The sequence below is a fragment of the Siniperca chuatsi genome, linkage group LG1, assembly GCF_020085105.1.
Source record: "Siniperca chuatsi isolate FFG_IHB_CAS linkage group LG1, ASM2008510v1, whole genome shotgun sequence".
Lineage (NCBI taxonomy): Eukaryota > Metazoa > Chordata > Actinopteri > Centrarchiformes > Sinipercidae > Siniperca > Siniperca chuatsi.
Genome location: NC_058042.1, coordinates 8,005,001 through 8,030,294, shown reverse-complemented (window position 1 = coordinate 8,030,294; position 25,294 = coordinate 8,005,001). Strand labels below are relative to the sequence as shown.

Sequence of the window (25,294 nt, the reverse complement as noted above, 5' to 3'; positions counted from 1 at the left end):
TAAACCCACCTAAATTCAGTTTATTCCACATTTTTATTTTTCTAAACATACTCTGACATCAACTTTTATGGCTCAGATTTACAACATGCAGTATACAGTACTAAACAATGTCAAAAAGATGCCATTAAGTAAGTGATAATACAACACTTCAGGTGTAAAGTATAGTTCACTGTTTTTCTGAAAATTTAATTAAGCTTTTATATCAACAGAACATTTTGAGTCAGCTTGCCATCTAATTTATCATGACATTATTATTCTAGAAATAAGACAGATTGGAGTACGGTGAGTTTGTGGGTAAGATGAAAAACTTGTTTCTAGGCAACCATGCAAAATATTAAAGCTGCATTAATCAATGTTTGACCAAAGGCAATGAGCCTTTAGCATTAGATTATCAAGTTGTCACTACCTGTTAGCAAACAACTGTTCTCTTACAGATCCAACAAAAACACTGCAACATTGGCAAAGACTCCTTGTGGCCCTCTTTCTGATTACAGTTTGATTGCAGGTAAGAAAAATATTTCTTCACAATTCAACTTTCTGCTGTTTTGCTGGGAAGATAGCCTATAGTTAACTTGTGTGCTTGGACCGTATAGTCCCATTGCACTTGTCATAGAATCATAACTTTTACATTTGTTTTTGAGGTTTGCATTGATGATTATTACGGAGTCCCTTAAGTGTGAACGCATTATTCGCACAAGATAATTAACTATAAATTCACATGTGTCTCTAACGACTTCAGATGCACACAGCCACCATATAATGGAGAGATTTTCCACTAATCAAGTTTAGTTTCTACAGAGCCCCTAAAGTCCCGTAATTTCACACAAGATAATAACTTGTGTGCACAAGATAAAAAAATATCACCTTTCAGGACTTTAGGGGCTCCTTAGATTATTGATGATTTGAGTCATAGACTGCATCTTTTTTCCCTCAAAGATAAACAGGCTAGCTATAAGCCAAATGTTTTGTTGTAGGTTTTTGGTTTATAATCAATGACTTGTGATATTTTTTAAGTCATAACTGTCTACTTGCTTATCTGATACTACTACTCAAAATGTAGTTTTATTATCGTGTTAGTTTATTTAGCTATATTAGCACTGTCTTGTAGTTTTATATATTAAGATTTTATTGCATGATACATACAAGGAGATTTGCCACTTCCGGTCGCCATCTTTGTTTGACTTAAGAAAGAAGAGTAGCATTGAGTAAAAAATCTTATTTATTGTGAAAAGTCACAATATAATCGTTATTCAAGATGGATAGAAAATATTTTGAGAATCTGGAAATGTTTTCAAAAGAGGGGTAAGTGTTGCCAAACTACCTTTTGAGTTTTTCAGTTTGGCCTTGTATTTATCTTTCAGAAAGATAACTTGAACGTTAGCTAACGTTAGCTAATCACCAGTGCAGAAGTTTCAAAGTAATTATGATTTTGTGAATGGCACAGACTAGTGAGCCAGATACTGCATATAAAATATATTTATCTATAATGTGACAGTTTAAGTGATGATTCAAAAAACAAAACATTGACAAAAACTAAAAGCTAACAAAAGCTGAAAAGAGATGGGTGTTCTTGGGTTTACTGTGTGGTCTGGAACCTTTATAGGAATATAATACGTAATATGTGTTTTGGACTTTTAAGTTAGTAGTAACTTGTTATTAATGCTGTATAAGGTGTAGAATTAGCGCATAATTTTAGCACACCAAGTAGACCTGCGGTATAAAGATGAGGTGTTGTCTTTGGACTGAAATCCCACACCATATTTTAGTTTTTGCCTGAGCACACAGGCGGCCAAGATCCAAACTTCCGTGTCACTCCACACCCTGTTTTCCGGGGAGCCGGTGGAGATCCAGCCCTTCAACACGCTGCTCTCTTACGTCTCGTCCGTGAGCAGTGAGCTGGCCGCGGCGGAGATTTCTCCTTCTGGTCGGATCTTATCTTTTCTCCAACTGAGCTCTTTGTAGTCTTTTACGCGGTTGACAGATATCGGAGTAGTTAAGTCGGCGCGTTGGTGCTCAGTCGCCCGCAAATATTTTTGTCCTTGCTCTGCGCCTCCGTGGCAATGGATTGATTTCAGTGTTTTTTCTCCGACCTCTGCCTCGACCAAGTTGAGAAAACAGTCTCTCTAACCTGCGGCTCTCTCTTTCCAGCTACATGTTTCATCCGGCCAGTTTTAAAAGTACCTGGCTCCGGATGTTTCTGCACACTTTAGGACTTTGAACCCCCCCACCCCCCCGTACATTTACAGGAGGTGGTCGGGGATTTTAAGGATTTCTTTTTTTTTTTTTAAAGCTTCTCCGGGGTTCCTGAAGCCTGCAAAGATTTATTTGTGAAAAGTGATGGCCGAGCGGGGAGCTCTGTCGCTCCTCTCTCTCCTCTGTCTCACCTTTCTCTACACGGAGACCACCGCGGCAATGCATGTCGACAAAGGTAAATTCCTTAAATACACTGCCAGTTGTTCTGCTGTATGTCTGCTTCTTTACGCCTCGATCGAAGAAACTTACCTACATCGTATCGCGAAAAAAGAAACACACGGAATGCAAGCGGTTGGCTCTGAAAGTCAGACATGAAGCTAGGAAGCTAATTCTGCTGTGTTTAGGTCAGCTCCTCTTTCACCATTAAGGCAACTTTAAAAGTAGGCTACTTTTTCACAACAGGCACACTCCTTTACTCCTAGACCAGCCCTGTTTCAAGCAGTAAAGCAACACGCTTTCCACTCCGTCCTTTTGTCTGCATAGATGGGGTTGAGGCAGAACTGCTGATAGGTTTCTCTGTTTGTCTTTCAAATGATTCGGCGATAGAGTTGTTTCACAGACATGTCTTCGGGTTGTATGAAATTGGATTTGAAAGGCCCAATAACACATTCGTTTGTTGAATTGACATCATCCATCTACCTGTGTTTGACTTAGCTGTGTGGTCATGGAAATGCAAAGGATGGCAGGAACTTGAATCAGGAAATATACACTATGCAAAAAGTCATTAGTGTTCACTGTCAGGTAATAAGCTAGGATCATCAGTCCAACAGACATCTCATTACCTGGGCGTCAATACATGTTTAGCTGATGGATAAACAGAACCCAATTCATTTGCTTCTGTTAATTGTTTTGAAGTGAGGGCACCGCACTGCAGTGTGCAGTTCAGTCTCTCTTATTCCAACTGGTGGTGATCTGTAGTGAGAAATTTCACTGATATTAGAGGTGATGTCTTAAAATTAGAGGTATTGATTAGATCTGTTATAAGCACTTAAAGCCACTAGTGTCTGAGATAAATTAGAGAGCCATGAGGGGAAAAAAACGTCTTTCCAGCAGTCACTGGAGTGCACAGCTCCAGCCCTTATCACATACCCCATCCTGACAGTCACCTTTATCATTTAAGCTGTTAGACGCTATCAAACACAGCAGCATGTGGTCTGGAAATTTGTGGATATAACTGACTCTTGTGCAACATGGCCCAGTTTTTTCCGTTATTCTCGTGATATGCAAAATAGTTGTGTGTATGTGTCAAAAACAGCAGTCCATGCACCTTTTGAAATGTTTATTTTAAAAAGACTGAATGTGCAGAGAAGAAGGGCCTTTGAGTGACAGGCCCGTGCTAGCTGTTTGGCTCTCTTGCGTGTGGAGCCTGATGAAAGACCCTCTCCTGCATGAAAAGCGCTCTGCAGTGGTGGAAGGGGAGATAGAGAGGGGGAGAGAGAGAGAGAGAGGAAAAAAAGCCCCTCCTTGGCTTTGCTGGAGATCAGTACAAAAGGGAGAGATGGGGGTAGGGTGAAACAGGCCGAGTGTCTGGAAAGTAATAAAACCAGGAGATTAAGGGGACCAGGGAGTTCCTTTGGGAGCTTTGATTGATTCCAGAGAATTGGACTGGGACCCACACGCAGAGAGAGTTTCAAATTACTAATTGTGGGGTCCCCTTCTCTGAAAATATCTGTTTATTCAAAACACATTTCTTTGAGGTTCTGACTGTGGCCAGAACTTATCTTTATCAAAGTTGGCAGAGTTGCAGCTCTGACTCAAAGAGTTTCAGTCTGTCTCATTTGGTCTGGGGACAGATATAATAGATAGTCTCTTTTGTTTTAACTTTGGAATAACCTGTAAAAGTTCAGCCAAGCTGCAGCTTTTTTTTTTTAACCACTTCCTCCTCTGTAGCTCTTACAAGTTGTTAGAACTTTCAAAAAATGCTGCAAAAAGTTTGCTTTTGGCTAAGCTAAGCTTTTGTAAACAAGTCCCTGTTAGATGAGTGTAAAATCCATTTAGGCACTATCTTATCTCTGTAATCCTGCTGGGAGGGAATTGTGTGCTGATTGTCTCCCAGCGGACAATGCAAATATCTTGCTGAAATGTGTAAACATTTGGCAACCCTCTCTGCTCTCACAGACCACTCACCGGGGTTTTATCCTCACAGACCACCTCAGATGCAACATTGCCCAGACTTTATAAACAACTGTCGTTTTCTTTGGTATATTTAAGGCCTTCTCTGTGGACTCTGCTGCTAAGAACATAATTTACCACCTTTGTGCTGTTGTGTTTGGAAATCCCTGGTGGTCCTATATCCCAGTTTGTGGGGAAAAGACATAGGAAAGCTTAAAGTTGGATGGTATTCATCCTGAATTTCAAGAATAATTCTGTCACTCATTTCAGTGTAATCTGTATGCAAAGTGTAGTAAAATGTTTCTGTTCTAGCCGTTTACACAAATAAATTTTACAACTTCATCTCTTCAACTCAAAATAGCTTGTCGAATCTTTTCCACATGATGTCCACATCATCTTTTGATGAATTGAGAGTGGGGCATCATGCAGAGTCACCTGCTGTGTCTGCCGTATAGAGTATGCTGTTTACTGATCATTTATTTATGGGCTCCAATCGCTCATAAAGTCCTAATGACCTCCATCCACCGAGAGTCGGATAATTGCAAACTTGGCCAAGTGTTTGATTCATCTGCTTCACTAATGAAACCACCCCCATTAGGAGATGCTACTGATCTGGTCACTGATGTGGAGGCTCAGTTTGTTGCCTTTCTGTGTTCTCGTGTAAGAAATGGCGTGGTGAGGTCAGCAGTTTGAGATCACAGTTGAAAATAACAACTTGTTTGTACCTTGTTCCTGTTTGCTATTTCAGCAGCTAAATCTGCTTGTCCAGGGTTTGTGGGTGGTTAAAATGACAGCAATTATTGAAATAATTTACTCTAACTATCACAGCAGTTTATCACAAATAATTGGCAGGGGGGGAAGGTGGATCAATATCCTCTGAATAGATGCCACGACATCTGCTGTTGCATCTTTTTGGTGTTTGGGGGTCAGTGTAATCACCCATTCAGCTTTTAGCTTTCAGCTGACTATTTTGGCAAACCAATAGGACTATCGGCTTGTATTCCATCTAACAAGGCTCTCCAGTTGTTAATTTGCTCATATAATGCTGTTGTTTAAAACAGTGCTTACAGTGTAGGCTGAACTGCAGGATTTATGTAGAGGTAGTGCAGTTAAACTTTAGCAAGGTCTCCATCATTTGCACCATGGAAATAATGCATGCTTTGAAAACTCACATGGTTTGATCCCATTTCTCACCATATCAAACTTTCACGCGTCAGCTGTTAGTCTTGAGGTTTAATGCTTGTATACCAGATTGAAGCTACACAAATTCTCTCCCCACACTATAAATTTTAATCCAGTATTATTCCTTATGTTTATTGATTGCTATTCAGCATGCTGTTTAAAACTGTTACTCTAACTGGCATTGTTAGCCCCCTGTGTATTTGAGGCATAGAGTGGGGCGGCTTGCTGGTTGCTTGTGGTAGTGAAGGGAGGGCTGTTTTGAGTGGAGAGAAGCCAAGGGTCATGGTCTAAAACCCAGAGTGGATCAAGGACAAGTCCATTGCTTCTGCTGCCCCCCTACTAAGATGAAATTGCCTCTGTTAGAGCTGCTTCAAGTGGTGTGGTGCAGAGAAACATGACTTAAGTCTACTTTTCCTGTCTCTCCACTGCAACCTGTATGTCAGCCTCTCCTACTCCTCTGATGCTGGTACACATTCAGTAGCCTTAAAATACTAAGATGCACTTCTACAGGCGCAGGCGCTTCAAAAACGCCAAAACAACAAATTTATCGGCATAGTAAACAGCACTATACTCACCAGAGAGACTCACCTGGCTGCTCAAGCAACAGGAAGAAAGTGGTAAAGTAGTAAAGCCCGCCTCTTGCTTGATTTGATTGGCTGTCTGGGCCAAGTTTGACATTGACGAGTGGGCCGACTCCGCGCCTTGCATCTAAAAACTGCTAGAAAAACGCATAGCGTGGCGCAAGAGAGGAGCGCACGCCAGGCGCACCGTACCATTGGAAAACAATGGTTTTGCTGGCGACGCGTTTCTAGCGCCGCATCTCTGTGTGATTTGCCGCTTAGGGCTGTATGAAGTTTCCCACTACATTCAGTTATGGTTGTTTTTTTTATTTAGAGGTTCTGGTTTTTCCTGAATAGATTTTTTAAAAGTATTTATTGTTTTTTTTGTTTGTTTTTTTTATCTTGTAAAACAATCGACTGTTCATTGCATTGAAAATAAGTTTATTTTATGTGAGTTTGCGTACATTTACTATGTTTTCATAAAGACTGATATTGGAAAAATATTAATAATGTGAAATTAATTTCAACCATATTGCCCAGCCTTACAAGTATGTTCTCCAAACCTCTCTTTATTTATGCTCTTTGTCTCGTTGTCATTGTGGGTGGTACCACAGGTGGCGTATGCTGAATGGGTCTACAATGGTGTAATTTTCCCCCAAAACCATTTTACAAATTTTACTTTCAGTAAGATCCGGCACAGAAAACAAAAGTGATATTCACATTACAAATAGCAGCTGTAAATAGGTGGGGAAGTCAACTTCTGGTGTGTGGAGCAGGAGAGATTTGAAGAAATGATGGAGTAAGAATCTGCAGACTGTGCTCAGCAGATGACAGTAATTGATCAATTTACTGTGTAATAATGAATTACAGTACTTAATTACTGTAATTAATCAAAGTAATACGTCACAATGTTTGAATAAAAACACTTCTTTTTGGGAAGTGTTGAAAGCAAACACCTCTGCCACTGGATTGAAGATTACTTGAAATTCCATATTCACCAGCTATGCTATTTTAATGATCCACATTTATAGCAGCAGTTCCTGGTCCACCAATTCCAGTAGGACATTTGTATGTGCTGGCAGAGAATAAAGGCTTTTTTTTAACACTTGCCACTTCCGCATCAATTTCCTGGGGGTAACCCTGCTCCCTGGGAAAACCCTTTCATTTAATGTGGTGCAAAAGGGGTATAGGTGTTGTCCTGAACCATGAGTTTTCTCTGTACTTTGAAAGCCAGCCTATTTGGTGTTATGATGGTTGGTTCACAAAAAGCAGCTTACATCAAGTGCGTTCGTCTTAAAAGCTGAACTTCTCTTAGCTTCAGAGGTGTTCCTGCTGTGACTAAAACAATGCAGCACCTTTTCAATCCAGCTGCTGTGTGTCTTCTTTGTGTCTGCTTGCCTTTTCATGTCAAAAAAAAAAAGCCAAAGAAAAAACAACTTGCTGGGAGTTGAAAAAGTTGAATAGTGTCAAGAGGCCATAAAGCTGTCCGTACTGCCCTGTGTGACGACTCCTTTGAGACTTTATAGGAACCTGAGGGACATTACATCAACAATATTTTTTATTAGAGACATAGCTGGAAACATGTTTTCCTCTCTGATTTCCACTTTTCCTTCAGCCTTTTTTTTTTTTTTTTGAAAATAGAACAAAATGCAAAATTTTTAATTCACTGTGGTGCTGTTGTGCTCTCCAGGCTTGCCTGTTCTGCTGTGATTGAATGATGCTCAGGCTTAATGACCTCTGGGAGAGCAGAGTCTTTTCAGTTTCCATGGAGCTAACACACATAGCAGCAGTGCAAAGAAAGCATAAAAAAGAAAAGACTGAAATTATGGCTACATGTCAATAAGAGTCTAGTTTGTCATCTCTGTCATTATGCTGCTGTGCACTTCAGCTGTAAGGCGACTTCTGTCGTGCTCTGGAGAGCTAAACTGGTCACGCTCTGCCTTAGCCTCGCTGCAGTCTTGCAGTTACACATACACAAACACAAAGTTGTGTGTGTGTTGTGTTGGGGCATGGTTTTGGAGTTACGGTTGTCGTCAACTCGGTAATATTTAGCTCAGATTTTTAACAATATATGTAATGTATATAATAACAGTTATTGGTCAGTTTCATCCTTATTTTGGTTTTGTAGCAGAATTTCCATGAGTGCAGTTACAGACTGTGTTTTGGCAATCTTTAAAAGGTCCAATACAATAACTGTAAAAGGAACTAACTTAAGAATCTTGAAGGCATCTGATTAGGCAAGAAGCCACACTGATAAAATCTTTTCAATTCCGCATCCTGTTATAAGGCATTATTACCTTTATGACTAAATCACTTCTGCACACATTTCTTAAACTCTGGGTTGTTTGACTACAGGTATGTAGAATATTGCAGTGGGCTGGTCATTGTACATGAAGGATGTTAAACCAAAACAAATAGTTGATCATCTGACATGCAGATACTAACACCACTGTTTACTGATGCTTTTACCAGAGCAGCGCACAAAATGGCCAAAACGACTTGTAAGTGAAGGTTGTATGAATAGAAAGTAGTAGTCTTGCAGCATGACATGTTCTATAATATTTATATTCTGCTAGACTGCAGTCACAGTTTGTCATGTTCCTCAGAACAGCGTGGCGTTATCCAGTCTTTCACTGCATACAGAAAAACTACAGCAGCCAAGCTACCGTGTTTCAGTGTCTTTTATAACTGCAGCATAACAGCAACAAATGGCTGTGTGTGTATTGACGTTAGATTTAAGTAGTGTACTGCAAGCAAAGAAATATTTTCCCCTGGCCTGGCATTCAAGCAAAACCTTGAAGGAATGAGCTTTGTGGCCCTTCCAAAGGAATCCGTATACAAGCTCAACAGGACAGTGAGGACTTCTTTCCATGAAAATTTTCCTCAAACTTTAGCTATTTTGGTTCTGCTGAGCTTGTGGTGTCTCCTGTCGGTAGTGGCAGCTGCATATGACACATGCAAGCTGTGCTTGTCAGATGAGCCTGGACTAATGAGTGCAAGGCTCTGTTATACACTGAACTGTTTTACAGCCGGGGGGGGGGGGTTGCATGTTACAGACATTTCATATTAAAATAAGCCTTTTAAATATTTGAATTTGTAATTTTTAAATTCCTTATTCCTCTAAATTTTCTACATTTCTAAATCAAGGTCTAGTTGACATTTCGGTGATTACCGAGCAGTTAAAGGATAAGGCTGGCTTTATTTTGTATTTTGTTTTTTTTCATCGACAGATGCCAGTACAGTCCAAAACCAACAATGAAAGAAACGTTGGAATTGTTGGAGTTGGGGGGTCTGGTGGAAATCTTTGAATCTTTTTGTGATATACCAAAGCAGATATACAGATTTTTCTGTTGATGATGTGAAAAATGATGTGGGATCTCTTGTGGGATTTTCTACTGAGGCATTATCTTACAATGCTATCTCATAACAGTTACATAAACCTTAAGGATGACAAACAACAGTCATTTGGAGAAAATTGTTTTTCTGTTGTTCTTTAGAGAAGGAAGCAAAAAGATGAGTGTTAAGCGTTAAACAATTGAAGTGTAATAAGTTGAACAGAAAGCAGGCTCACTTCTTGACAGATATGCAGCTCAGGCTTAATTTCATGATTGTAAGCCACACAATGAACAGACTAAAATTTTATTTTCCATTACATTTTCCAATTCCTTTAGATTTTGGAAACTCCTTGCCTAATCAGTTGTTACTCTTAAGGAACCTTCAATAAAATTAGTGCAATTTATATTTAATGCAATTTCCTGGCAGCAGCCCTTCTCGTAAATTAAAAGAGACTGATATTCTTCGTGAAAGACTGATTAATAACCTTCATTTGGTTGCACTGTACCTGCTGGAGTTCCAACATCCTGCAGCTCTCAGACATGAATTTATTCTCTGCTGTCTTTTTGGAGGACGTCCATAGTTTGATGAATTAACCTGAAAGTCTTCTCAATGGTGTAGCTCATGGTGTAGTGTATTTGTTAACTAGCTTGTGCTCGAAAGACAATACAGGCAAACAAAAATCAATGCAGCTTTTCCAATATAATGATTTTTGTCCATTGGAATTGTACAGTATGGATAGTGCAAGTGCAATTTCAATCTTGTTATTCCCAACCCAGGATTGTTTTAATGGATCCTGTGGCCTTCTGTGCCCTAACAATACAAATTGGGGCTGATCTAGTTCATTCACCAAATTAACTTGTATTGATGTTTCTAACCTCAAACATTGTCATCTTCACTATACCCGTCATATTACTGGTGCTAGGTTTACCAGTATGTGTGTGGGGGAGAGATCTTACATACACACACTGAAGTATCAATCACACATGTACACATAGAGCCTCTCAGCCTTCATTTAGTCAAAGGAACTTTTCATGTGCTGAAAGGGTGTGGGGGCAGTCAGTCACAGAGAGAGGATTGTGAGCACTGTGCAATCGAGCTGGCTGCCATCATCTAGTGCCTGGCCTGTGTCTCTTGGCAGCTTTAGACATGGTGGGATGTGTGTGTGTATGTTTGGGTGGGTATTTGTATAGTCGTATGCCACCCATCTGGGGTTGAACAGCTGTTTTATCAACAAGGTTCAGAGAGTTTCCCTACTTGAACTCACGCTCTCAAAAAAAAAAGTGTTTACCTACTTTCACTGAGAGGATGGGGAGAAATTAGACTGTTTTGATTTAGCCTTGAGTTCATTCTGTATAGCAGCTAGCAACCTTGGTATCATTGATTCAGTATTATTATTTTGAGAAACAAAACAGGGAGAGGGCATGCGTTGATTGCCACACCGCTTATACTATTAAAGGCAACATTTTTATTGTTACGGTCTTTATTTAGTTTAAGACAAAATTACAGCTTTACGCGCAGCTGTGGATTGCAAAGAGGTTGGTAATTGTGTGGTTTGGATTTGTCAAAGAACTTTGATTTCTAAAAATGTGCTTAGGAAAAGATTTTATAAGATTCACATAAATTAAAACCTGATGTTTCCCATTGGAAAATATTGACATATGCACTGGCAAGCCCTGTTGAGATTCTTTCACAACTTTACTTTGTTAGATTCCACACATAACCCAATTCAATACCAGTGCTCAACTCCAACCAAGATTTCTAATTATGTGTCTTTTCAATAAATACTGAGCTGCTGCAGCTTTGGTGAGTTGTGCCAGAACAATTCAGTTTGAAGTTGCTGTATTTTCTCCATAATCTTGATCTTTTTTACAAGCCAAGAACTGATTTGTTCGGTTTCTGTAGTGGAAATCCATAGAAACCACTTAACTTTTAAACAGGCATAGTTTAGGCTTCAGCAAGAATAGAAGGTGTCATTTTTTTTTTTGTCCAAACAGTACTTTTCCATTGCACTGTCTCAGCATGCAAAGCACAGCAGTGTTCTGGATTGTTGAGTCTCAGACATTAAGTTTAAACAATTTAGGATTTAGAGTTAAGACCAGTGTAGGCTCTGTGCTAGTCATGTATATATCAACTTGTGTCTCAGTTCTTCTTGGAGCCTCTCCAGTCAACCTCCCACGTTTTATTTTGATTTCACCTGCTGCTATGGTGACCTCTGGAAAAAGTCTCCTGGTATTAACTGATGTTTCTGCTTCTAAATCCAAGCTGAAACGATTCTTTGAAAAGTTCAGCATTGGATAGAGACTCCTTTGTGCCGTTGGGAGCTCCCCTTTGGCATGGGGCTCCTCTGACTGCAGTGACTTCTTACCATGGACTTGGAGTCCCTTCCTCCTCAAATCTGAGCTCATCTGAAGCTAACAGAGGCCAAGAGAGGCAGCTGAAATGGTGAAATTACTGCTTTAAGCCTTTTTAATAAACTGACATGATGTAATGGAATTGGCTGTCTCTTTTGATTCTGCTTTCTTAGCCCTTCACAGTTGAATAAATGCTTCCCTCAGTAGCACTTTACTTGAAAGATGATGGCTTTTCTCCTGCTATATAGATGTTACACAGCTCTAACAGAAAATAAGCTTGAGCTTGGCCATAGAACATGCTAATTGTGCCTTTGAAATTTGATTTACAGTACAACAGTGGTGAATAAATTTTACTGTTGATGAAAATGTCAAGCCTTAAGTGAGGTATTTGGGCTTCCTTTTTTATTACAATATTAGGAAACAGGAGCTTCTGGATGGGTCTTCATTGCTTGTGATTTATGTACACCAAGACCTGCATTAAAGTTCTTAAATGACGGAGTTGTGGTGATTATAGTAATAAAATTGGACCCCACTCCCTTTCTCCAGTTATGAGTGTCCTTTTCCTAATGTGAATTCTAGTCCTTAACCTTTTGGGAAGATAATAATCTCTGCTAGTGTCTGTTTTATGGAGTCTGATAAAAGACAAGGTTTGGCCGTGATATGAAATGTAAAATTGTGAGAAGCAAGTTAGATTACTGACAGGTTTACACAATACAGAGGAAGATTGCATAATTTTCACATTATGACATCATAACTCAGAGCATTTCTCTTATGTGTACTGTTGATGACATTCTTGTGATGAATACAAGGTTGAGAATAATTTTGTTCACTTTCTTTAGCACCATTCAAAATTACTCTAACCGCCCACATACCGTACAACTGGTTTTCAATCGCTGTTGGATGAAGCCATACAAAACCTGAGAGCAGCATCTGGGACGACACAGTCTCTTGAGCCGCGTCTAAATACAGGCATGACCTTCCTCTGTCTGATATGGAGGAGGAAGAGGAGGATGAGCTTGGTGAGGAGGATAAGCAGGTGGAGGCAGGGCCATAAGCTCCTAGAGGTGAGGATTTTCATCCAGCTTGAAGTGTACGCAATGGACAGTGGTGGAAAGCAGCTGCAATTCCCTTTGATTCCTTAACAATTGTCCCTTGAACCTTGGCTCCACTCGCTCCCCCCTACCTCTCAGCCTGTGACAGGTCACTCAGCCACAGCACCAGCATGGCTGCAAAATGGATGGCGGCCAGTAGGGAGCACCTGCGGAGGACTAGCAGGCGAGCAGCATTCCATCACAGGACCTCGAGACACAGATGTCATATGAGACACGAGGGACGTGTTTGAGTGGGGGAAGGGGTGGGAGGGCCAATGACAGAGGTTTTGGCATGGTGGGGCAGTAATGGGGTGGGATAGCAAGCCAGCTGCTACCAACAGATCCTTAATGAGGTGTCCCATCAAGAACACAGGGAGATGAACATTAATGACTACAGCTAAACTTCATTCGCGTTCATTTATTCCCCCCTTTTCAATCAGGCTAGGATGAGGTGCATGACATGTTTAGGCACACAGTAATTGGTTTTTTCTTCCAAGCCAGATTTGAATGCCTTTTCTGTAATTGGGCTGCAACTAGTATAACAATTAGTTTCATTATTGATTTATCTGTCTATTATTATTTTGATTGATTGTCAGTCCATAAAGTCATAATTTTCCAGAGACCTAAGTGACATCTTTGCTTGTTTTCAAAGATTTTTCCTTTTACTATAAGAGACAAGCAGCAGATCTTCACATTTGGAACCAGCACATTTTTTTGCATTTGCTTATTTTGCTTGATGAATGACTCAAATGATTAATCAGAATATTTCTTGAGTAATTGTTTAATTGACTAATTGTTTCAGCACCTTGTCAGTAGGCTACCCAGCCAAATGGGGAATGCAAAGACTTGGGAGAGTTGACAGGTGGTGCAGTGTGGATACATGGGAGAGGCATGATTATCATAATCAGGTTGTGGATGCACAGAATTAGAATCTTTTACCTTAAAAAATACCTTAAATACATACATTGGCTTGATGAGTGAAGTACCAGCCAATGCAATCACCATGTTTATTTGGTAGGATCCCAGATTCAGAAACATTATTTTCCTAAATAAAATGTGAAACTCTACATGAACAACAGGCATTAGAGCTACCGAATAACTATTATTCAGAATGTGAATATGTACGTTTCTGTTGTGAAGAGCAGTGAGTTCTTGCATAACCTTTTCTCTGCAATCAGAATGCTTGAGTTACTGGCTGGGGAGAAAAGCAAAATGCCTTTTCTGCTTTCATACTTCATTTACCTGGAGTGGTCTGAATTAGTCCTGAGTGCATAAGCATGTCATTCAAGCTTTCAGGACACCTGCTGAACAAATTCACTCAAAGAGCACACATACACAAACACACACACACAGAGCAAGATCCTCAAATATGTCCTGCAGTCTGTTTATGCCATATGCCGTATAATATTGTAGTGAAGTGTAGCAAGTCTAAATGAAAATTCACCCAACATTATCTAATTAAGCAGGTGTGAAAGCAGCTTAATTCAAGGCGGTTTTTGGCACTTGTCATCGGTCCATGTTCAGCGTGAAGCAACAGTTCATTCAGCTGAAAGATGTGAATACTTTCATTAAGCGGGGGACCAAGTTGCACACTTTCATTTCTCCTCAAAAGAAGATGTCAGAAGTGGTCTTGAGTTATAAAGGGTGGTGGTTTTATTAGCCACTGCTAGCCCGTGGGGTGCTTTTTGTTGCAGAGTGACAGGGGACTTAATAATGAAGCTCTCTAACCCAATGAGCCCTGAATCAGTGGAGCCCCTCTTTCCCTTCTTTGTCCCTCTCCCAATCCCCCCACAGTGCCACTGCATTCCCAGCCTGGCGGGGCAGTGTCTCCGGGCCAGGGCCATGTCACGCACCCCTTTTGGCCCCAAACGACCGTGGTGGGGGGGTCAGGGGTTCAAGTGCTCCCTGCGGAGCGATGCATGGGATGCCTAGTGACGCCATGGCTCGGCCCCCACACTGGCTACATTGGTAATTAATTTCTAATGAGAAAGAAATTGGCTGACCTCGCAATAGCTAGCCTCTTGGCTCTACCCCACTATTACTGCCCCTTTCCCATTTTGCCTTTCTCCCAGACAAACTTCAAAGTAGAGGCGAGGATAGCCCCTCCTGGCTCAACGCTGATAGTGAAGCACTCGGAGAACATTCCTCGCGTGCGCAGAGGTTGAGTGTGGATTTTATGGGCTGTGTTTCTGCTAGTCCCACACATACCTGTGGTTCATGTGCATGCTGTAGAAGCTTAACTGTGTTAATCCCTTCTCATATGTAACATCAGAAATACAACTGGCGGTTTTGAAGATGTGAAGGCGTCTTGGCCTTGATAAAGATACTATATCACCCTGTGTTTGGGGAGTTTTATACAAATCTACAGTTGGGTTTTGTTCCATTATCATCCTGTGCTCATAGGTCTCATCTAATTTACAGGGCCATTCAAATGCTCTTAAAGGAATACCCTGACATTTTGGGAAATTCACTTATGTTGTCTTACCATGAGTTTGAAGATCAATTTGAAGATCAATTTCATTTAATATGGAGATAGCGCTTTGATGCATTTAGCATAGCTTATCAAAAAAGGGGAAAGAGCTAGTCTCTCAAAAGTAAAAAGGATTAGCTACCCAGTAACTCAAAAACTCTTATTTACCAGTGCATTGTCTATTTTTAGCAAGAAAGCTACTCACCAGTACATTAAAGAGTCAGCTGGATTTTGTTCAAAGATACCATGTGTGAAAGCTGGCAACTTCACAGTCAGCACAGGACTTCTCAGATGCTGTGTGCAGCCTCTGGGCCCAGTTGTTGTTGTTGGTCAAAAAGTAGCTCCAGCATGTAAGCTAATTGTTTTCTTGGTTTGTCTTGTTTTCTTTCTCTACACATGTTAAATGCACACATATGACCTGTAAATAGCTCTGGAGCTGTAACGGATCTTTGTGGAGCTTGGCTAGCTGTTGTCACTTGCTTGCAGTCAGTCAAAAAGAAGCCCCAATACCTCAATTCAGTGTCACTAGGTTAAACACCTCACAGATCTATTATATCATCTCACATCTTCAAAAATATTTTTGAGTCCTCTTCCCATTCAAAGATAATTAATTAAAGCACAGTATCCGTGTGTTGTGGGTTTGCTGGTCAACGCGGCGGCAGTCTGTATTGATAAGATTTCCTGAGGGGAAACAATTGTGTGAAATGCAGGAAGCCATTAGGAAGCCAGGGACTCATGTCTCTCCCTGCTGAGTAAATAGTGTCTGGGCCTCCCCCCATTTCATCCACTTTTGAATGAGCCCAGCACTTGTAACAATAAAGGCAGGAAATGAACTGTACTCACATAGGAGCGTGCAGGATGCTCATTGTGTTCCTAATTGACCAAACTAGGTTGGGTGATAAAAGCAGACTTTTCTCTTGGTTAGTCGAAAATAGCTCCAAGGTAGTACACAGTAGGTGTGATCAAAAAAGCAGCTAATGAGGCAGTATTTCATTGCATAATTTTTGATATTTTTTGAGCTGCTTTGGTCATGTCCTAACTGACCCAGTTTGTGTGAAATTGGAGCTCATAGTTTGAATCCATGACTGCAGGCTTGTATTGCTGACATGCAGCCTATAACACACGTATGCAAGTGTGTGATGGGGGAAAAATGAGTACACGAGAAAACAAACATGTCACCCATTGTTGTGGTATCGTATGTGCTGTGTGTTTCCAATGGTAGTCCACAGTGTTAACCTGTTTCCTATTTGCTAACCTCACATGGCAGCAACATGCTCATTTTTTGCTGTGGAATGCAGGCATGACTCAAAGCCAGACAGTGTTACTTAAGTTGTCACCTAAGAAGCCCTCCAGGGGAAAGTTGTTTTGTCCTTGAGCGTAGACCATAAGGGTATTTGACCTGAACTGCATTCAGAGAATATTGGTGATGTAGTTGGGATTTAGGTTATGTCTACTTATAATACTACTACTAATTAGACAAAAGTCAATGTGTGTGTGTGTGTGTGTGTGTGTGTTGCAGTAATGCCCACTTTTTCTTCCCTGAGCATCTACTTTAAGGTAATGCATACCAATTATACACCACGAATCAAATGAACCAGTTTCCAAATTGCATTTCTGGTTTCATTGTTGTGTAAGGGATCAGTGGTTATCTGGCCCACATTTTGTGCTTAGTGTAATTGATATTTGGTTTACCCTAGATTAAGTGACAACTAAGCAGGTTAGTATTGAGGATTTTCCCAGATTAATTCCAGGAGTCCAATCTGAGTGGGCTGGCCACTCTCCCTGTATCATCCCAAACGTCTGCCTTACCTGGGATTTACTAGCATATGAAAAGGAAATGAGATCAGAGGTGGAGTTAAATCCTGCAGCAAAGCCTCCCCCAGAGAAAATGAGATGCACGCATGGCATCGTCGGGCACCAGCCGCTCATGTCCTCATTTCCGATAAATTGATTTTGGGTGCTCAGGTGATGAGAGGTGGGGTAGTCCTTCAGAGTGCGGCTTTGTCAACTAATGCCACTGTTAGTTTGGCCATGCATTTCCTATATTGGCTTTCTTGTCTTTAATGATATTTGATGCAGCTTTACCATGACTTGTTTGCATTATGCCATGTCAAGAAATGTGCTCCAGTGAGGCCATCTTCCCTTTGTTGTAGTACATTTAGCCTCAAGTGATATGTTATACTTCACACCAAGAGTCATTGCACTACGCTACCCATTCTGGCTGTGTCCACAGACTGTTAGGTTCCCCATGTCCCAGCAGATTTGCAAGCAACTAATTTAGGAGTTGTTAAGTGATTTAGCATCTGTTTTTTATAGGACCCTAGTGAGCCACAACTGCCACCCCCCTTCTGCCCATCACTATCTATGCCTGTGGCGTCAAGGCTCACTTTTGAATTTCAATCAGCCCTGGATGCATTGTTGTGTATACTTGAGGGGGATGGGTCGGATAGGGTGTTAGTAGTAGTAACTGGTTGTGTGCGTCAATCAAATATTCAGTGTGACCAATGGGCAGCTCATTGAAAGCTAGTTGGTCTGCTCTCAGGGGGCACAAGGCTGTAACTGCTGCCCGCAGGGCCAACCCTACCCTCCATTCTTCACACATTTCCCTCCCTCCCCTCGTCACCCTCCTCACAACGAGAACACAGGCAGTACAATCAATAACAGCCTTACCCTCCTTCTCCCTCCACTGCCCTTCCCCCTCCGACTCCTCCTCTGGTCAGCCGCTCCCTGCTTTCCATTTATCAACACTGTGTTTGATGTTGGCTTCATCATTCTCTGTCAACCCCCCAACACCTCGATGTGTGTAATTGTATTAGATTCGTCATGGTGGCGCGGTTATTTGGCCCGCCCCAGCTGGTATTGGGCAAAAGGGCTTCTTTCCATGTATCTGCAGCCCCAGACATTAGCTTTAAGTGTCTTTAGTGTTTAATTTATTTCCATATGGTGTTTCACAGTTGTGGTTCAATGGGTTCTCCAGTACCCTATGGTACATTACGTCCTTTATTAAAGACCGTTTTCCTTTTCGTGATTCCCATTGTTCTCAACAGCCTTCTCTTCTTACCGGGCAGTGAGGCCTAAGTGTTGAGCTTACATTAAAAATCAAACCCCACAGCAGGCCTGTTGTAGAGGACAAGTGGAAAAGATGGAAAATGAATCCCACACATAAACATGCACTCGGACAGTGAAAATGACTGCATCATAGTCACACTGTGAAATATTCCTTGAGAAATTTATTGGATATTTTTGCCACTTGTGCTCATTAGCAGCTTATTTCTTGAAGAATGTGCTCAGTGTGAATATATTTAACAATAACAGTTTTTATTACCCCCACGAGGAAAACTGGCGTTAGTGACTGAATATCTGTTTTTAAGGGTGTGCATGTGTACTTGTACTTCCTACATAGTGAGGACCGGAAATGTATGTATCTATTTAGATTTTTTGGGGCATTTTTGCCTTTATTAGATAGTGACAGCTGCAAACATACATGCTGCAAAGGGCTGCTCGTTGGAATTGAAACCGAGCCACTGCGGTAAGGACTCAGCCTTAATGGTACGCGCTCTACCAGGTGAGCTACCAGGCCGCCTCGGAAAAAGTTTTTAACCTACAGAGTGAGGACATTTTTGGAAAGCGAGGACATTTTGGCTGGTCCTCACATCCTCAAAGGGCTGTTTGAAGGTTAAGACTTGGTTTTAAGGGTTAGGGTAGAATTAGGTTGAGGTTAAGGTTAAGGGTTAGGCATTTAGTTGTGATGGTTAAGGTTAAGGTAAGGGGCTAGGGAATGCATTATGTCAGTGACGGTCCTCCTAAGTATAGAAGGAAAATGGTGTGTGTGAGAATCTGGATAAGTCTGCAAGTGTGGTGTGTTTCATTTTGGTGTTGCATGTAAAGATTAATTTAATAATTTAATTTAATTGGAGATGTATTCGCATGCTGGAATCAGCTTTATTGGCAACATTACCAATGTAGCTCTAATTCCATTTTATTGTATTCACCTTTGTCTCATCTAATCCCTTCATCAAATAATGAGCGCTAATTTCCTTTTGTGAGGCTCTTCTGTGCAACCTGTTGTGTGAGGATAATCTCCGGCCAATACATTTCTTGTTTTTGAGAAACAGTGGGAGGATGTACTGGGAGAGAAGAGGAGTATTGTGTGCAGAGGAGAATGAGAAAGACTTAAGAGGCACAGTGAGAGAATCTGTCTATGTTGATTACACACGCACTACAACCTTGACGGCCACATTAGATCTCTTTCTCCATACACCAAACTACCATTAATAATGGATACAGCTCTCTAGCTCTTTTGCTTTCTCTTCCCCTCCCCCCAGCATTGCCCCTCAAGGCGTCTACCCCTCTCTCCCTGTCCCCCTCTTCTCTACCACCATCCTGTCCTACCCTTCCCTATTCCTCCTTCCCCCCCACTGTTTCAGCTGTGAGACTGCTAGCCAGGAGCAATGGCAGGTGTGCATACATCATCGTGGCGCTGGCCACACAGCCTGCAGCGCCCAAACAGTCATCATCAGACAGACACATCCACCTGCCTGAGAAAGAACATTGTTGAATAGTTGAGTGTGTTTGGTTTCCCGTTTTGTAGCAGTTGCTGTTATCTGGGTTTGGATGTGGACAATAACTTGTTTTGTTTCTCCTGACATAAACCTACAGACAATGACAAATGAATGACAAATACATTCTGTAGAGATATTGAGAATAAAATGGAGCGCATACAAGCTATGCTTGACACTCTTTGCATGCACAGTGGGAAAAGGCTTGTTTTATTAATATTATTTCCTGTTTGATTGTCACTTCTGCATTGTATCTGTCATCTGATCCCTGATAACGGTCCCTAAACACAAGCTTGTCAAGCTTAACCCTTTAATTTTCTTGGCTCAGACTACAGTGTAAAGATGCAATACCCAACATCTATAGTTTATCATAAGTTTTATCTACATCTATACACCCAGGAATCCACACAACCCCCCCCCCATAACTGCACACAATAGCGCATAATCAGTAGACACAATTTAACAGCAGCCTTGACTGAATCGAGATCTGCTGCATAGTCAGTCCATTTCAAAATTGCGAGGCTGTAAGTCAATTGAATTACCTACACCAGGAAATGCAGGTTTATCTAAAAATGTAATCAGTCTTCCCCATTTATTACATCTTATTTTGATACAGAATCAGAGTGATGTTTAAACAGAAGGCTAAATCAGGAGAACAAACAGTATGGAGGAAAGGGGATTTACAAACCAAAGATGAACACTGAGCAGAGTAATTTGGTTTAAGTTTCCCTTTTTAGCACAATGTTGAAAATATGAATGCTGAAGACTTGTCATTTGATTTAATGCATTACATAGCACAATAGTTGCCAGTTGTATAGTCATTTCAAAAGTGCACATACACGTGACACTGTTAATCAAGTGTATGGGCTTATCATGGATTATACATTTTATATATGTATATCATAAACACAGTACATTTGACATGCCATACTAATCCTCTCACCATGAAAAATGAATTATATACATAAGCAAATGGGACCTAGATGTGTAGCAAAGTAGTTCTCTGCTGTACTGTTAACCCCTCTGGTGTCACTACTGCCTTCCAAAAATCTGGAGCTTGGCAATGCCTATTTATCTCTGTTTTTATACTGTTTTAGTGTCTGCCATAAACTGTTTGTATTTAAGGTAGAAAGGTGTGAGCAGACATGTCTATTATGCAAGGAACATAATCCTTTTTAACTTAATATTGTCATGGCCCAACAATAGACTGGTGACCTGTTGTGGGTGTGTCCTTTTTTCTATGCATGCTCTAATGAGTTCCTATTAATGATTAAAAATTATCTGCCACTTAGGAGACTTACTGTAGGTCGTGGTGCAGTTGCTCTGACAGCAGCATCCTCATATTTGGTGGCTGCAGTCATGTCTTCCTGAAATTGTGTGTCTCAAGTCACTCAGTCAGGTTGTGTATTGAATGTCTCTGTGGCAGGTAGTATATTTCCATTCAAAGACACCACCAAACACATCAGACTCATAACACCAGGGCCTGTTTGGATCCTCCCGTCATGGATTGTCACAGTCAAACCAGAGTACAATAATTAAAAAAAATCAATGAAAAAGGGTGGCGGAGGGTGGTGAGACTCCCAGTTGACGTATTAAGAACAGGTTTAAAACATGAGGAGGAGAAATCATATTTCCTTTATTGTATTTGTGATATTTTTAATGTAGTTTAAAGCACAACACGATGCTGCTGAATAGTATGACACCATTGCCACTGAGATGATGACTTGCATAGAGAAAGGAATATAATTGTGGCCTTAATGGTTTTTAGGTTTAGTCAGAGGTCTCACACTGCTGACCATATGGTCAAAACTCACTGTATCTAAAAGCACTATCAGGCAAGCGTGCTATGAACAAACAATTGCTCAACTGCTATTGAATAATTGGTGACCTTTTCTTAACTGAGATTCACAGGAATGCAATGGAGACCAAATCTCTGTGTATCTATCAGATTAACAGATGTGTATATGTGCCTGTGAAGAATGCTAAAGTGAGTTAACACCACACAGAGGATGCTGTGAAGATGGGACATGGCAGTTGGGGGTTTCAGGCTTTAGATGTTGGGAGCACTGCCCATCGGAATTTGTTTTCCTTTTCCTCTCGGGAGCGTCCTCCCCTCTCCACCCGAGGCGATCTGTCTTCCTGTCATCCTATTGATCCCCTACAACGCTCATTGATATGGGGAAAAGGCCATTGAGCTCACGATGGGAGGCTAGTGGCTGCTGTTTGACATTGAGAAGGTGTGTAAATGGAATAAGGGGAATGATTCATCTGGCCCAGAATTATATTCTCAGAGCTGGGATACCCTCCATCTCCACTCTGTCTGACTTAGAGTGAAGAGCAGGCTTTTATGAAAGCCCTACACCCAGGCAACCATTGCGATATGAGAGTGTAAATAAAACTGCAATATCATCTCTATGCAGCCAGCCATGGAGGTGAGTTGGAGATGTTTGACCTTGTGCACATGGATGACAAAACCCTTTCAAGAGGAGAGTACATAGAAACAAGGGCTTTTAATCTCCTGGCATCAAGTGGCCTTGCTGAGAATGTCAGCTTGATATCTAGCTGTAGACGCTCTCGATCTGCAGTTTGCTTATAAACCGGGAGGTGGTGGCGTCAGATGCACTTTGAATTGTTTAGCCATCTGAGAATTAAACATATCTCAAATCCACTCAAAAAACTACATGTGCTTTTTTCCCTTTATTTCTTCCATCCGATGTTGTATTTTTTGTTTGAACTTCATTTACATTCATATTGAATTTGTTGTGTGCCATATGCTGCCAGTCGTTGTCATGGGATACAGGCCAGGCTCATCCTTTCCTTTTTGGAGGCAGCTGAGCCCATTCATCTGTATTTGTTTTAAGTGACGAGATAAGGAGAGGAAAAGTCCCTCCTCAGGCAGTGGGTAAATGTTAGATAAAACCAAGATGTTAACATTGTCCGCTGTTCCATTGCAGTTTGACATATGCAAGCAGCCATGTTGCACCAATACATGTGATGTTTAATCACAGAGATTGTGTACTTAAAGAAGAAACAGCCAGCATGCCAAACTCCCACGCAAAATGAGGACCTGAAGCTACTGCAGCATCCTTTTGGCCTGATCCAATCTTGTAAGTAAATCTGCATGTATTCACTGTAAATGAGAAATGAAAATGACTAGTGTTGATGGACAATGAAATGTCCTTGGAGATTCAGTGCATGGCACTTGCCAGGTAGCACTAGCACAATAAAGCAACTCTTGTGCAGTAATTTCCAGCAAAGTTTACCCGGCTCGCTCCAAAACACTCTCAAGCTTTTCTTTAACCTGGGATGGTCTGGCACGATCTCTCCGTTCAGCCCCTCTTGAATTTGTTAGTAAATCAAGGCCATTGTGAGGTGCCAGAGAAAATGTCCATTAATAAGCACTGTGCCTAGTCAAGTGGCACAGGAAGCATAGGGGTCAGGCCCGCCTACAAATCATTATACCTCATCCACTTCCTAGTAAAAGGCCCCTAGCCACTCAGCTACAGGTCGGCATGGAGACCCAGGACTGGGAGCAGAGTGTGGGGGTCGGGGGGAGTTGGAGAGCGACGCAGACAACCATTAGCAGCCCATTCCATGATAATTAATGATCATCCCACTGGCTCAAAATCAGGGCCTGGAGAAAAACAGACACAGAGCTTGCTCTCTGAGAGCAAATGTCACAGTGGCAAGAAATATGTCTGAGGACTGGAGAGGGGAGCTGAGATGGTTTTTGTTATGGTTGGAAAATGGTGACAGGATGTCGTGAAAAGCTATAATGTTGCACAAGGGGGAAAAGTGATGGATGTGAAAGTGATTTATGGTGAGGGTGGATGGGAGGGATTGTGTGCAAGGAAATAATAGTTTTCCATTTGCATAAGGATCCCTCTACACATAAGTCTGTCTTCTGATATTCAAGGACAGAATAATTGACAAGAGGAACTTACAAAGTCCACCTCTTTCACCCTTTCACTCATTTGACACCTTTGACTGGTGTCTGTCTGGCTGCGCTAAGATAATCACTTGTCTAATCGAGTTATGAGCGCTGTTCACATTGCAAATATGAAGCTCACATTATTAGGTTTGTAATCAAATCTTAGTTCTGCTTGCCCTCAGGGGATTTTCAGTCATCCAGCAAGCCAGGCAGCCAATCAACAAGCCGCAGCAGCATTGAAGTGACGGCAGACCAAACTCCCCATCTTCCCCCTCTCTCCTAAAGCAGCTCCTCTCCATGCTGCACAACCAAATGTGCATACACTCAGACACAAAAGCAATTCTGTGGGCAAATAAAAATGCAAACAAATGCCACACAGATGCCCATGTTTGAGCATGCTGATGGGCATAGACAATAACATGGCACAAACACACACATAACACACAGCACACACACACATCAGAACAATTGGTGGCACACAGACAAAGACTGTTGCCACACTATTCAGTAAGGGCCAGTGCTGCTCTTCCTGATGAGCATGCTGTGTGTGCTCACTCAGTCTGGGCTCACAACCCACATACACAGCACTGACACCACACCTTTTATCACACACACACACACACACACACACACACTGGACAGATTAAGAGGAAATCTGCCAGTTTGATATGCAGGCGAAGGTAGGGATGTGATTGCAACAGTGTTTAATTACCAGGTGTTTTTAAAGTACACAGATTTTTATGAGACACAGTATTTTCATTCAGAAATATCAGAACTCTGAATGCATTCATGGGTCAATTGGAAATGAGTATTCAACAAAACCCTCTATTAGACTAAAACATACAACACTCTCTACATTAACCAAATGGGATTTAGGCCTCACTTGTGTGCCATTGTTACCTTTCAGACTCTTGCAATTCATTGCCTACATACAGTAGGTCCAGTTAGTGATACAGGCAGTGGTTGTTGTTATTCTAGACATTCCTGCTGAGGGATGCATTATCCTCTGTGGCATGGCGGCGAATTCTAGCATGTCTGTCACCCACCGACTCATCCCACAGGCGCTATCAGTGCTCAGCCTCTCACAGGCATGCATGTACACACTGTGTCCCACTCTCTTAATCCGCCCCCCCCTTCTCTCTCTCTCTCTCCTGGCTGCACCTCTTATTTATCTCTCTTGCTCTCCCCTTGCTTTACCTTTCCTGCCCTCCTTCCTCTCTCTCTTCTCTGCCTTCCATGCTATCAAAGGCAGTGGAGAGTATTATCACCTAGGAACCATCCTCTCCTTGGCTAGGCTAATGCAGCCTGGCCACACACACGCAAACACACTAAAATGCACATACAGTATATACACATACAGAGAGAGCAGCCTTATCAGCACCCGCTGGCGTCAGACCCTCAATTAATTTTGTCATTAACTGAATCCCATTACTCCCACTGCTGTTGCAA

At 41.5% G+C, this 25,294-nt stretch overlaps 1 protein-coding gene across 7 annotated transcripts in view; it reads left to right on the top strand.

Annotated features, from left to right (window-relative positions):
• Positions 1 to 1,767: 1,767 nt before the first annotated feature.
• neo1a (neogenin 1a) overlaps positions 1,768 to 25,294 on the top strand; it is a 155,973-nt gene continuing 132,446 nt past the window's right edge. For 2 of the 7 annotated variants that reach the window (XM_044193466.1, XM_044193438.1), the window contains exon 1: positions 1,768 to 2,428. In XM_044193466.1, coding sequence (XP_044049401.1) covers positions 2,338 to 2,428 — 91 coding nt within the window. In that variant the 5' untranslated portion in view covers positions 1,768 to 2,337. The remainder of the gene's footprint in view (positions 2,429 to 25,294) is intronic. The other 5 variants (XM_044193428.1, XM_044193419.1, XM_044193447.1 and 2 more) reach the window with 3 other exon arrangements.